Genomic DNA, 15200 nt, shown 5'->3' with positions numbered 1-15200 from the left:
GATGTGAATCAATACATTTGGTTTGAAAACCAAATGCGAGGAGGTATTTGTTTTCTGGGTAGACGTTATGCTCTTGCAAATAATCCTTATATCCCCGAGAGTTATAAACCCGATTTACCACACACCTATATCTTAGCCTTAGACGCAAATAATCTATACGGGTGTGTAATGAGCCAGCACCTGCCATTGGGAGGTTTTTACTGGTTAAAGGAAAATGAGGTGGAGGCGTTTGATATTTTGTCTTGTGTTAAAGACGGTGATGTGGGGTATATTATCGAATCCGATCTGTTATATCCCTCCCATCTGCATCACCAACACAATGATTTACCGCTAGCACCGGAACATTTTGAACTCACTTTTGACATGCTATCGCCTTATGCCAAAACCCTGAGCAAAAAATTTCAGTTAGAGACGACACTTCCATGCAAAAAATTATTACCCAATTTTTTTGAAAAAAAAAATTACATCGCTCATTATTTAAATCTAAAGTTTTACGTAGAACAGGGTTTAATAATTAAGAAAATTCATAGAATTTTAGCTTTCAAACAACGAGCGTGGCTTAAAGAATACATTGCTTTCAATAATATGAAAAGACAAAATGCGTCTAGCGAATTTGAAAAATCTTTCTTTAAAAAGATGAATAACGCTTTCTATGGAAAAACCTGTCAAAATGTTAGGAAACGTATTCGCGTACAGGACGTTTTTAGTGAGGAACAATGCCAAAAAAAATTAAACAGTCCTCTGCTGGAATATTTTGAAATAATTAATGAAAATTTTTTAGTTTTCAAAATGAAAAATCCAAATTTGTGTCTAGATAAACCGATTTATATAGGCTTCAGCGTTTTAGAATTAGCGAAGTTGCACATGTATAAATTATTCTATTCCCATTTTAAACACTTTTACAAAGAAAAATGCGAGTTGTTACACACAGATACAGATTCTTTGTATCTCTATATAACAACTAAAGATGTATATAGTGATTTAAAACGAATTTTTTAAATATTTTGGATTGCAGTAATTTCGAACCCAATCATATAATGTTTAATGAAGAGAACCGTGGAAAACTGGGATTTCTAAAAAGTGAGACACTCACCCCCATATCGGAATTTGTGGGTTTGAAATGCAAAATGTACGCATTTCGTTTCGGTGATACTGTTAAAAAGACCGCGAAAGGAATCAAAAGGAGCGCGCTCAAAAACATTGGATTTGAAACGTATAAAAACGTTTTCGAAAATGCTTCCCTGATTAGGAATTCTCAATATTCAATCATTTCAAAAAAGCACGAACTGCAAAAGATTTTTCAAAATAAAGCTAGCCTCTCGGGATATTATGACAAAAAATATTTGTTAGATGATGGAATTCAATCATTGTCTTATGGTCACTAGAACACGCGTGAAGAAGACATGAATTAAAAAAAAATGATGGAACTTTTTTGTAACATTTTATTGTAGAGTGTGACTTTGTATTTTTGCAACTTATATTTTTTTATGCTAATGATCGACAAAAAACAAAAATGTGTTTCCCTCCCATAGAATACCCAGAAGATATGGCTTTATTTCAACCAATTTCTTTGCAAGATATGTGTATTCAAACTTTTTTATCTTCGATATTATGTATAGCTGAACTGTATAATGTAGAACTGAATATTCCTCGTATGATTTTAAGAGATATAATAGAGAAAGGTCGATTCTGGATTGATTTTGAAAGTAGTTTCTCCTTAGAGAACAGAGATGTATTTTGGGATGAAAGTTTAACTCTCTATGAAAGAATTCGATTGAATAAGTGGTTTTCTAAACAATTTATTTCCTGGTTTTTCTTTGATGATGATGTTATATTTCTTTTACACCTAACGATTGCACATATCACATTTGTAAAACATGTAATTGTTCAAAATAATGAGTCTAATATTTATTTGAAAAGCTGCAACAAATGTTTAGAATTGTGGTTACGATGTCAAACAGACACTACCAGAAAGAAATGTAAAATTTTCAGAAAATTCAATCATTTCTTATGTTATAATGAAAGAGATACCCTTTCTTATATGCGAAATGAAGATAACTGGTGTGAGATATGTAAGCAAAGTCCTCTGTATTTCATTTGCGACGAGAATTCATGTTGCATTTCTTTTGGAAACTTGATACACGAATGTCCCCGAATTAACCATGATCACTGTTATAATAATTGCTATGGAGGTTGTGTAGAAAACCTTTCTTTTAACTGTCAAATATGAACAAAAATACTGATACATTATGGCAATATTCTGATTAATCATTTTTATTTTATAAACACCCTGAAATTTTTGTTGATATGTAATGATTCCTTTTATGTTTGTAAGAATGTGAAATGTACTTTTTGTTTTATTTGATTACTTATTGTATTATCAATATAACATCTCACATGGTGTAATGAAGATAATGGGTTAGTTTCTATATAAATTTACAACGAAAAATCGTTTTGATTTCTTTAAATGTTCATTTTAATTTCTGATACTTATATGCGAAATGAAGATAATTGGTGTGAGATATGTAAGCAAAGTTCTCTGTATTTGATTTGCGACAGGAATTTATGTTGTATTTCTTTTGTAAACTTGATACACGAATGTCTCGCGAATTAACCATGATGACTGTTATAATAATTGTTATGGAGGTTATGTAGAAAACTTTTCTTTTAACTGTCGAATATGAATAAAAATACTGACACATTAAGGCAATATTCTGATTTATCATTTTTATTTTATAAACACCCCCTCCATGTATGTTTCGACGAAAAAGAGGGGGGAGGGAAAGAAATTTTTGTTGATATTTAATGATTCCATTTATGTTTGTAATAATGTGGAATGTACTTTTTGTTTCATTTGATTACTTATTGTATTATCAATATAACATCTCACATGGTATAATGAAAATAATGGGTTAGTTCCCATATTGGATTTACATCGAAAAATCGTTTTGATTTTTTTTAAATGTTCATTTTAATTTTTGATACCTTTGTATATTTTACAACAGTAATATGTTTTTTTGTTTCATTTGATTTTTTCATTGTATCATGCATACAAGAATGATTATTTTGTATTAAGCTTCTGTAATCCTTCAGAAAAAAAATAAAAAAATGGACCTTATCCAAGAGGTCCGGTTTTAGTATCTTATTGGAGGAATTTACATTTTATTAATTTCTTCAAGGCAGATGCTTTTACCGGAAAACAAAACAGTGGAATAGAAAAAGGCAGCTCATAAATAAGTGTAAAAATGTATTATTTATCTATATATCTGATATTTTTTTTTTTCAGAGACAAAAAAAAATTGCATTTGAAAGAAAAAAAATCCTTTTTATTGATCAAATTGTTTGTGTTACACACAAGTGCGATGTAATTCTCGCACAATAGCATCATCATTCAGAATAACAAAGTAAGCAATTTTAATTACATAGCTTTCATCTCTTATACATTCACTTTCATATTCAGTTTTTTTCGAAGAAACACAATTCAACATGCTATTATATAATTTACTACATGCCGAAAAAAGATCTATTTGTTCATTTTGAATGTATAAGTAGCAATATCCATATTGTTGTTGTGGTTGATGGTCAGCTTTATGAATAATATGCTTGACCACTTCGGCATTCTTCAAAATTTTCAGGTAATGACGATTTCCTTTCCCGCTAGTGTTTTCATCGTAAAGAGCATTACGAATGCAGTCGCTTAGGTTTTTAAAGAAAAAATGATTAATTTTTTCAACGTGTACTTCTTCAACAGGACTGTTTTCGGAGTTTCCAGTGTGCAAATAGCCTTAACGTTCCATCGTCGACTTCTGAAGCGTTAGTGATGTTTCGCAGGAATAACACGCATATTTATCAAAGACACACAATTTTGTTTCTTGGCATGAAAAGCATGACAACAGCGGCGACGTTTGAATTTTTTTTAAAAAAATTCCCTAATAAAAATTTCATTTTTTTTCTTATCTTTCGTGCAGAGGTCCTTCAAAGAGTACCCTCTTACCATACAAAATAAAAAATAAAGAGCAAATTTTCCGCAGGATGTACTGGTTTCATCTTGAAAGCATATTTTATTATAAAATGTTTTGTTAGCGTTGGTCATTAAAAGGTTTAAAATATTTTTGTTAGATGGAGCAAGACCATAACTGTCGAAGTAATATGCCGTGCTGTTTTTCTTAAAATATATCGAAATCCAGTGGCTCCCAGGTAACGTATGCGGATCCGAATTCACTATAAATGAGGAGTAATGTCTCTTTGGTAAGGGTATGAAATCGGAAGGATATACACCTCCAAATGTTTTTTTGATTCGACTGTCGCCACAGGCATATTGACACAGAGTTAAAGTATCCATTACCGCCTTTGTTCGAAATGAATATTTCTGTATATGCTTTTAAACACTTCTTCGTACACTTGATGTTTCTTTGATGGGAAAATTTCAATAATTTTTTCGGCAAAAGCGAGAAAGAATGCAATGCGCAGGTTCGCTATTTTATTGGAAAACATCATATCGCCTATACTTCGAATTACCTCCTCTCCTGCACCCGCCTCCTTAGCTAGTTCGATAATTTCATTTCCGTATATTTGCAAAACTTCGTCCATGATTTTTAATAATCTGTCGTGACTCCGCGTGACTTGTCTATTTCAATTATGTTCCTGTATTCAGCATAGACTATCAGGGTAACTGTTTCTGGCAAGGCCGCTGCAAATTTGATATCAATGGCTATGTTTCCGCTCTTATTTATGCTTACGTGGCTTTCATTAGATGCCGTATCTGGAGTCAAATCAACGGCATATAATGTATACCCATCTTTGTATTCATCAAAGGAGATATTAATGTTGGGGCTTGAATGATATCGATTTAAATCTGTAAAGATGCTTAAATAACTTCGCCCATAAAATGTTTTTTCGAAATTGGGCTGATAGGGTTTGGAAGGTATCATCTGTCCCCCATTTAATATGCATAGGTAGTTTAGGTTATAGTGATGAAATTTAAAAGGATTTCTGTTGATGCTTCCATTATAGGCGGCATCAGATACAAAACCTAGAATGAGACGTGTGGGTAGCTGACCAATAAAAGCGTTTGCTATAGTTGTCGATTGCAAACCGCTCGATATTGCAAAACTTTTTATGTCAATCCTACGAATGGGCATCTTAATAACTCCTTTTTCTAAAGCCTTTTCGTGTGCTATTAGGATGGAGGGAGCCACGCTGACTTTTCTCACGTATAGTTTTGCTAACTGAATTCTAATTTTATAATTGTCGTTTGCCGACATCAAAGTGAAAACATCTTTATGCCTTTCCAGTTTAATGCGTACATTAACCCCGTTGACTAACAATTTCGGTTGAGTGGCCAAATCGAAGTGCAATGGTCCCACGAGGTCGAGGCTTTGGCTAAGCTTGCAACGATTTGCACGCGTTGTATAACCTTCGTTTTCGTCTCCCACAACATCATGTTTAGATGCAGTATCTTTTGCAAATAAGCCAGCACTCAGTAGATTATCTTGACCTGATTTGGAATAGAACAACAAACTTTCCAAAAGGGCTCTATAAGAATAATTCACTTGTGACGAAACCTGTTTATCATTTAAAAATATTGAACACTCGGAAAACAATGTGTTTAAAATATAATTAACAGGTGCCACCCCGTCGGCGTCGGTGAGATTGGTATCGTTTTTTTTCGTTATTTTAAGTCGTGTGTGTAGTATCGTATGCGCCAAATCCAAATAGTGTTCACCATTACCGCTAATGTAAAATTCTATGGGCGTCTTATCAGACAATGAAGATACGGGGTGAATTTCCACGAAGGAAGAGGAATCGATGCCCAGTTGTACGGCGACACCATTAAAGAGATCCAATTCGCTCTTAAGGCATATAACCCCCTGAGTTTCCATTACTATTAATCTTTATGTAAAAATATCTGCTTTTGTCTTACAACGCTTGCTCTTTGATTGACGATTTTTCCTCTTGGGCTTTCTTTTTATACCTTCTCCCCTCTGTAATTTTTCAAAAATATCACTTTTTATTTTATTAGAGGTCTCACGTAACCTGCTCCGAGCAGAGTCCTTAAATGACGATCCCGCTGCAACATCTGACAAGACGTTCTTTCCTGTTTGCATCAACTGTTTGCCCAAATAACGACCAGCTCTAAGTGCCAACGGCGTAATGTATCGACGCAAATCTCCAAAAAACCCATAACCTCGTTGGTGAGGTATACCTTGAAAGTAAACACCACCGCCACCACCAACTTGAGCACAATAATAGGATTCGCACTCTTTCTGATTTAAGTGCATTTCTCTAAGGATGTTTTAAGAAAGTGAGAGGAAAGCTTGAAAAATCTTCAATTTATATAGTTTTCTTACGGCGAAAAGACAGGACTACAAATGTTTTTCCTCCCGTAAAGGTAATTTTTTTCCCGCTACTCATTCTCAGTTCTATTTCTATCGTTTCCACATAGTGCTTTCGCAAAGGAAAATATATAGTTTTTTCATAATGCTTCACAATTTGATCATTTTTTTCATTCACGCAGGGAATAACCCTTAGCAGCGGAACATGCACATCTCCAACGTGATGTGATTCGATTATATCGCTGTACACAAAAAGTTCTGTAATGCCCCCGTCCAGTTCTAAAGGATAGTCGCTTATATATTTTCCGCTTATGAAATGGGTGTTGACGAATCCCAGCATGTCTGCCAGCCCTTTCCCAAATGCCAGCTCCGATTCTGGAGGAACTTCTAAAAACACTTTTGAATTCGCTAATTGTCTTAAATGTACGTGTTGAAATTCGCGAAATAAAGTTTCCGGTGATTTATATACGCCTGCGCTGACATGCAAATGTAAAGTTTCTTTTTCAGTCATAGTTACTTCGGGATATCCTTTAATTATAAGTTCCACAGCTTCCCCCTCCTCCACAGTTAGGGGCAAAAGCACAGGAAACTTTCGCGTTTGCGAAATTATAAGGTTTTCGCGGACGCCGAGTATCCTTAAAAGGGAGGATGCTCTTTCTTGAGTAATATGCAGCTCCGTGTTTTCTGACACCTTTATTTCTAGTTGGGACTTCGTCTGATCGTAGGTGAAAGTGACAAAATTTTCCAATTTAAGATCTTGGATATTTTTTGCTACGTCGCCAAAGAGACCCCTAGATACATCTGCTTTTATTAAGGTTAACGGAATCAAATGCAGTTTCGTGCTAGAAGGGCTCCTATTTATGATTGAAAATAACTGATCTTTATTTTCAGCTATTGATCTGAATCTCATCACTTGAGATTTTTTAATAATAGTATCTTCATCTGGTAAGTAAAACATCTGTAACATTTTAGGAGCTTTTCTTTTAGAAATGTGTACTTCGAAACCATTTGCGAGAACCCAGCGAATACTCCTCCCTTCATGTTCTAGAACGAATTTCACAGCGTCCTCTCTACCGAGAATGGTACTAATTTTATCATTCAGTTTTGATAAAAATTCCTCTAGAGAAACATCTGCGTTTACCGAAACTAAAACGCCATAATTAAATGATAAAGTATGGCGTAAAAATTTAATAGGAATGCTTTTCTCCACATTCCTAGTTATTACATAGTCATTATTATACTCTCCCACATTATACCAATTTCGTGGAATAAAAATTTCAGTTAGACCTACTTCCCAAGAATCGTTCAATAACAGAGGAGAGGCGAGTTTTGTTCGATAAGATGATTGATTGTTTAGAGGGAAATACTGCATGCTCGCATTGCTGGGTAGAGTAACGTAGAATTCGTCTGTCATTTCATCCATGACGCTTTCACCCACGAATTAAACCGTCGATCAAAGCCTTTCCACTTGACGAAATATTCTTTCTTAGCACCGACACCTCTCGTTTGCAGAATTTTTTCCACTCTCCAGAAATCGTGAGAACTCTTTAATACTTTTTGTAACTCTTGTTCGTAAAACCTTCCTTTCAGAACTGTTCCTTTTAAATCTTTAAGCAGATATGTCGGAGGACTCGAAGGATATCTCTTATATATGACAATAACCTCATCCGTCCAACTGGGCAAATAACCTTTGCGAAATGCTCGCCTTGTTTTAGAAATCCTCACCTGGTCATTTACCTCAAATTTGTTACTCGGTTTTATGCTATAGCCATACAGTTTTTCAAAAATTTCACTTTCTAGTTCCGGCTTCACGTCGGCAGGTGCATAACCAGTACTACGATGAATACTCAAATTATAGCTTTTCAAAACTGATTTCAAGACATGCACATACCTGTAGGAATTGGTGTAAGTAAATATTGGATAGAGTTTAGATTTTAGCGTTCGATTAAATCGCTCTACAACACTCGCCTTGTATTCGCTGTTAGAGGCATAATGATGTATTCCATGTCTTCTAAAATAGTCACGAACTTTTTTATTAAAAAATTCTTTTCCCTCATCTGTTTGTAAATTCACCCCAAAATTTGTCTCCTTAAATAGCTTCTTAAATCTTTCGAGTACAGAATCTGCACTCTTCGATTTTAAAGGAATGGCATACCCGCGTTTAGAAAACACATCAATTGCTGTTAATAAATATTTTACACCATCGTTATATTTAGAGAGCTTAGACAAATCAATCAAATCGCATTGCATTAATTCTCCAATGCCGAAAGACAACACCTTCCGTCGTTTGAAATTAAAGCGAACTGGTTTATGTAACGTATAAGCATCCTGTTTCATTAACCATCGACGCGTCGTTTTCAACGGAAGTTGTGCGGCACGAGCCAATCTTACCACTCCGCCATACGAAGCGGGGTTTTCTACATCGTAATAGATATTTTCTAAAATTGCGTCGGCATCGTTTAAAGCTCCTCCCATTTCTCTTTATAAGGTGCTTGACTTTGGGATCTCCCTCTTCTTTCCTGCTGTACTTTATATCTCTGCTGTTTTCCTTTTGTTTGATGATCGAAGTCTTTCACATTTGATGGGGGCCATCGAAAGACATTTTCCTCCCCGCTCGAGGATTTATTTTCTGTGAGGGGGTAGTGCGATGAGGTATCTCTCATGCGAGACAACACATTCTGATTCCCTATCCATGAGCGCGGTATATTAATTTCTTCGATAGCCTTTAGAAATACATCGAAATGCCTTGGCTCTTGAGCATTTTTTATATTTCTCATTAGGTAATTAAAGAAATCCACCATACTGGATCCCTGAATCGTTTTACCGTCAAGAATCATTTCTCCGCGATCGTTCCATGAATAAAGCCTCGATTTTAATTTTTCGGCGACCAGAGGCACCAATCTAGAAAATTTCTGGGGTGTTGATAGAATAATATCCCTAATAACAGGATCTTCCACTTGCTGGAATCCCTTCTCTTCTTTGGTTTCTTTCGCTTCATTCGCAAGGCTCACACGTATAGGTTCTGGTGGTGCGTGCACTGTTCTGTGATACCGCGTGATTAGTTGCCCCAACAACTTTGCTTTCATGTCGTCGGGTAATTTTGCTCTTTCTAATAACTTGTCTATGTCATCTTCCAATCTCAATTCTGGCTTCTGAAGATGATAAGACGATACCAATTCTTCGGGTATGAGAGCCACTCTTTTGGCCATCGTAGCCCAAAATTGGGATTAAGAATTTTTTTACAGTCGTTTGCTAATAACTGGTCCTAAAATACCACCCAAGGCAGATATTATTGCCGGAGCAATCAATGGTAAAAAGCCTCCCGATTGGTTGACTAAAATTTTTTTTTTTGTTTTGTATGCTTTCGTGTTTTTTAGATAGCAACCTTAATAGATTCTTATATTTTTTCAGCTTACGTACATTAACGGGAATATTTCCATTCAAAATATTTAAACAAACTTCGCAGAGAGATAAAATTTGATCCTTATTTGCAGTCTGTAACAAAGCACGTTTCTGCGATGGGTGGGAATGAGCTAATATTCGCAAGAAATGATACTGCTTTTCAAATTCTTCTTCGTCATTTCGGACGAAATAACCACAGTATTCCGTCTTTATCTGGAAACAGATTTTCGCGCATCCGATACTCCTCCGATGTTTGAGGGTGTAAGTCAATAACTAAATAACCAAAGGGTTTCGTAGTTGCTTTTATATAAGCATCCGTCAAAAAATGCCAGTTCTGAGGATATAACTGTCGTCCTAAGCAACTAACTTGGGAGACATCTCTTGCATTTTTAAACAAAATGATATAATGCGCATTAAGACTAATGTCGCGCATAACCTTTAAACGAGGGAATAAGTTTTGTAATATCACTATAACGCTGACTTCACAATGGTGTGAGGCGGCAGTAAAAAGATCGGCAATTTTCTCATTTAGTCGATGCATCAAGTCATCGACCACTATCAAATCCCCTTTTTCGTATCTATCCGGAAGACCTTGAATGAATTCAATGTCTGGTTCTTCCCAAAACCAAGGTGCGGAATACGAATAACACCATACGAATAACAACCTGATTGACTCGGGCTAATAACCAAACAGGAACTTGGATGTTTGAATTTTAACATCGCTGATAAATTCCTTTTTTTTCTTTAACAAAAATATATTTACATTCATCCAACCGTTTCCGATATCCGAGGACTCAAATGTCTATACATTTTGTCTGCAAAAACTGCATAGTTTCATAAATTCCCCCCTCATCATTTGTACGCCAATTATATCATTTTTCAACATATCGATATCTTTCCAAAAATAACGTATATCATAAACTGTTTTATTCTCTTTTACACATACATGCAAAAACAATTTTCGACCAATATAAACTGATTCCTTACAAGTAGAATTTCTTAAATCCACTTTCCCTTCACCCCATTCACAATTCCTCATTAATTCTCCGAAAAATATTCCTACGACAACTATTGTTATTGCCAAAAATAAAACGAAATTTATAATAAAAATACTCCATTTTGTTGCACTCATCTTGCATCTACTACTCTTAATTCTCACTTTCAACTCCCTTTTTATACTAAATATTTCCAAAAAGAAAAAAAAAAAAAAAAATGAAAAAGAAAAACGAAAATGCACAAGCGAACTCAAGACAACGAACCCAATGAATGACCTGACGTTTTATGGGTTACTGCTGGTCGTCTCCGACCCCCCGCCGTCCAAAGAAGGTTAAAAAAACTACCAAAAAGAAAAGAAGATACTACTTTTAAGAAAATCGAAGGCGTTTTATGAATGGTGTACGAGGGGGACAAGCATTCACAACGTCGCTGCTGTCCTTCACTTACACCATCCAAAAAACGTTAAAAATACTACAAAAAAGCACTCACAGCTGGAGGCTATCAAACAAAAGAAACCTACCGATCGACAACAAACATGTTCCAAAAGTCAACAACCGAGAGGTCAGTCTCTAACTAAAGCAATCCCATTTTAGAAAAACATGGTATATGACAAACAGTCTCGCCTACATTACCGCCTACTACTACATCCAAGTACTTTTGAAGGACGACGGCACTTCCGGGGTGCAGGGATACTCAAATCCTAACTACTTTTATGGGATTCCCAAATTCCATAAAACACAATTAAAATTCAGATTTATTGCTACTGGAACTAATAAATTACAAGAAAAATGTAGACTATTATTTTTCAATTCAACTTAATAAAATCTGTAAATTTATTTTCAATGATTGTAACACTAATCATAACAATCCTGGATCATTCATAATAACACTCCTGTCATTAATACTATTCAAACCATTAACATCCAAAACATTAATTGCTATGACTTTGAAAACTTATATACCTCACTTCCTCTAGAAGAAATCTATACCAGTCTACTTGATCTAACTAAACTCTTCCCTGATATGCTCAATATCATGACTCTTGACAAATGGGAAACCTACCTAAAATGCACACTTTTTCATAACATCAAGTTTCAAAATCAAATTTTTAAACAAGTCAGATGATTGCCAATGGGCTTACATTCCAGCACCTCGATCTGTAATATCTTTTTATTTGTCAAAGACTTTAACTTCCAAAAAAATCTACAACCACAAGAGTTAAATTACTACAAACACACCTACAGATATATTGATGACCTTATTACAATTAATAATTTTGATAAAATTGAACACTCCGAGATTTATCCGAATTGTCTTACATTTATTAAAACTAATAATTCACTAATAATACCCATTCAATTTATCAACCATTGCCTTAAAAGAGCAGGCGTTAAATACTCACTCTAAATCATGTAACTGATAGGGATATGATAATTTGTTCCTAAACCTGAGAAGGCGGTATAAGTTGGATGACTATCAGTTGAAGGATTTGTATATAGTGTAATTACTCAATTGTATATATTGTAAAAACCTAATTGTCTTCAGACTCACGCTGTTACTATACTGTTACTAAAAAAATGGGCCTATTTCATGACTTTAGTCTGTCTAATAGCTCTTGGACAGTGAAAATTCCTTTTTTTCTTTCTTAAATTCTTAATCATTGCGACACGACAATTAGCCAGAAATTAATTAATTTCCATTTACTAGTATTTTCAAAAAAATCTTAACAGACAGTCTCTCTCAACTAAGAACTCCACATAATACATCCCTCAAGAATTCCGAGTCCAACCCACTACCATAAATTACTTCACCCAAGTCTTACCGACTGATATTATTCAAAGCCCCCACTGCCGCTAAGAATTTTCGGACACCCAACACTTATGAGTCAGACATGAAGAGAATACTTTGCCAACTCCCCCACTAGAAAGAATGTAAGTTACTTAATACCTTTTCTGGCCTTTATATCTTCATGTACATTCACTGTTCTTATTATATATTATTTTTTACATTTTTTTATATTACTTTATATTGTCTTTGATTTGTTTTTACAAACTTTGCATTATTTATCTTATTTTGTAATCTTCTATGTTTATTTCAACTTTACTTTGAATTCGATTTCATAATAACAATTTCCAATGTTTAATTTTTACAAATAATATAGAACTGAAAAGCATAAACCTGAAGGAGTCGGGGACGGTTACTCGGATTATATCGGCTTTCTCTACAGATTTTGCTTTTTACTCCAAATTGAATTTCCAATGTTTATTTTTTAAAAATAATATAGAACTCAAGTGCATAAACATGAAGGTGTCGGGGACGGTTACTCGGGTTATATCGGATTTCTCTACAGATTTTGCTTTTTACTCCAAATTGAATTGACTAAATTGCTTCATAAGAATAAGTTCTTTGAGTATAAGCATTGGATCATAATCCCTTCTATTCGCGGAGATATTTGGCCTGACTAGAATTGCCGGTTCGGCTTTAACTTATAACTCGAGTAAAGACGAAACACCTTCGTATTTACGTATTTTTATCAATTATTTTTCGTTCAATGGGAGTTGGTTTGTTCCCCTTGAAAAGTCAATTAATTTCCGATCAATGACAATGATTACATGTTTTTAATTTTCCTTTTACAATTGAAATTTTATTCTTCATGATGATTTAACTCTAGTCCCCATTATTAACATTTTGCATTTTGCTAAACATTATTAACATTATTAACCAAAAACATTATTAACATTTTGCTTTCAAATTACTTCAAAACATCTTTCGAAATATAACTTACCAGTATGGATTCCCTCTTTTAAAATAATTCTACTTTAATTAAACATAGGAGATAATATAATCAATTAATCAATATTGTTTAGGAAATAAGTTATATATATATATATATAATCGTTTATTGCAATGCATGGTCGGAAACGCTTTCCTGGCGCTATAGTGACGAGAGACAACACAAGAAAAATAGGGTACGAACAGTGTAAAGATATTTCTTTATTATTCTTAGCGCAGCGAAAACTAAGAAATAAGAACAGAAACACTGGATTGTCATCAAAGAAAGTATTCGAAAGTTCCTTAGGAAGGTATCCTAAACATGGGTTTGGTAGGGGTAGTCCAGTGCATTGTTCAGCAAGATCACGAGACCTCACTTGCATTATCACTTCCGCTCGGGGTAATTCAACACATTCGTGCACGAAACCCCTGTTAGAGTTCCAACAGGAACTTGTGGCACATATCGTGGCAGCTGCTGGGAAAGTCCTGAGGATGCACAGTATTTTCCAGAACATCTTATGGTCGATGTGCGAGAGATGTGATACCTGCATCAGGGTGCAGGTCGTAATTTCGAACACCTTCTTTGAGGTCCATAAGTGTCTAATTTTGTTCCTATTTTTTAATTTCTCTTGTGCTAAGCATAATTGGTGTCCGTTCTTTCTTGTGTTTTGTGTTGTTTGTACCGGCCAGGAAAGTTGTTTCGGCCCTGTTTTGCCATTTCATTTTTCCTCGATGTCGTCTCTCTCATATATGTGCATAATTACTTATGACTCAAGTGTTGCTACTATATGATGAAATTTACAAACACGGTGTTTACAATGCTACATATTCCCATCCGAAAATATCTTTTTTTTTCCTCTTGCCCTTCAAATAAGAAATGTGTGTCCTTCATTGTAAAATCTCCTGGAACTTTAATACTTCTTTTTTCGAGGACAATGGAGAAAATATTTCAGTATAGGCAGCTGTCAATATTCAAACATTACATTGTGAAAGCCATTAAAGTGATTTCGGCCATTAGCCGAAGAAAGGCTTAATTCGCATAAGGATTTAGGAAATACATTTTGAAAAACTTAGCAAATTTTCCTTCAATAAATTTAATGGAACAGGCAAAAGAAATTACAGGGAACAATAAATATAGGAGAAAACAGATATTTCGTTTCCTAATTTGTTTTACTGTGTTTGATTTCTTTCTTTCTTCCTGTATAAATAATTAAAACTTAAAGAATGTAACTGAAGAATGAGAATAAAATTTTTAATTGAAAACAAATGGTGGCAAAACTCCTAGTGCTGCTCTGCTGGACGACAAAATAGACCAGAAATATTTTCCGAATTTGGAATAACGAGAGAAAATTTGAAACCTGTGCAGCTAGCGATGCAAAGGGATTGTTCTGAGAGAAAGATGACTTAAATGAGGAAACTCGGAGATAATGTAATGATGTGTAAGGTTACCTCTACTGGGATAATAATAAGAAAAGGTTAAAATACAAAATACGTAAGTAAATTATACAAAAATTGAAGAAATTTAAAATATCTAGCAAGCGTAAGAAATAGTAATTGATTCAAAAACTAAATGAATCTAAAGCTCTCAAACTTATACTCGTTTAAATACAGGTTTTTCTGATTCAGAAAGAACGTTACGTGTATATCTTCTAAGATGCTTTTTCCATCCTTTTCTTGTAGTTGTTTCATTTTTGA

At 34.5% G+C, this 15200-nt stretch overlaps 1 protein-coding gene across 1 annotated transcript; it reads right to left on the bottom strand.

Moving 5' to 3' along the window:
- Positions 1 to 4595: 4595 nt before the first annotated feature.
- Positions 4596 to 5882, bottom strand: LOC118192945 (uncharacterized protein F54H12.2-like). Its single transcript, XM_035363963.2, has one exon. The coding sequence runs from the start codon at positions 5880 to 5882 to the stop codon at positions 4596 to 4598; it is 1287 nt and encodes a 428-aa protein (XP_035219854.2).
- Positions 5883 to 15200: the final 9318 nt, after the last annotated feature.

Source organism: Stegodyphus dumicola, chromosome 11, assembly GCF_044657685.1.
Source record: "Stegodyphus dumicola isolate Sdum_Otavi_A_Nest chromosome 11, ASM4465768v1".
Taxonomy (NCBI): domain Eukaryota; kingdom Metazoa; phylum Arthropoda; class Arachnida; order Araneae; family Eresidae; genus Stegodyphus; species Stegodyphus dumicola.
The sequence above is the reverse complement of the archived record's forward strand: the minus strand, read 5'-3'. Positions and strand labels throughout refer to the sequence as shown.

Bases quoted from the DNA above. Each gene is read 5' to 3' on its own strand.
- LOC118192945 (XM_035363963.2), bottom strand. From the start codon at position 5,882: ATGGAAACTCAGGGGGTTATATGCCTTAAGAGCGAATTGGATCTCTTT.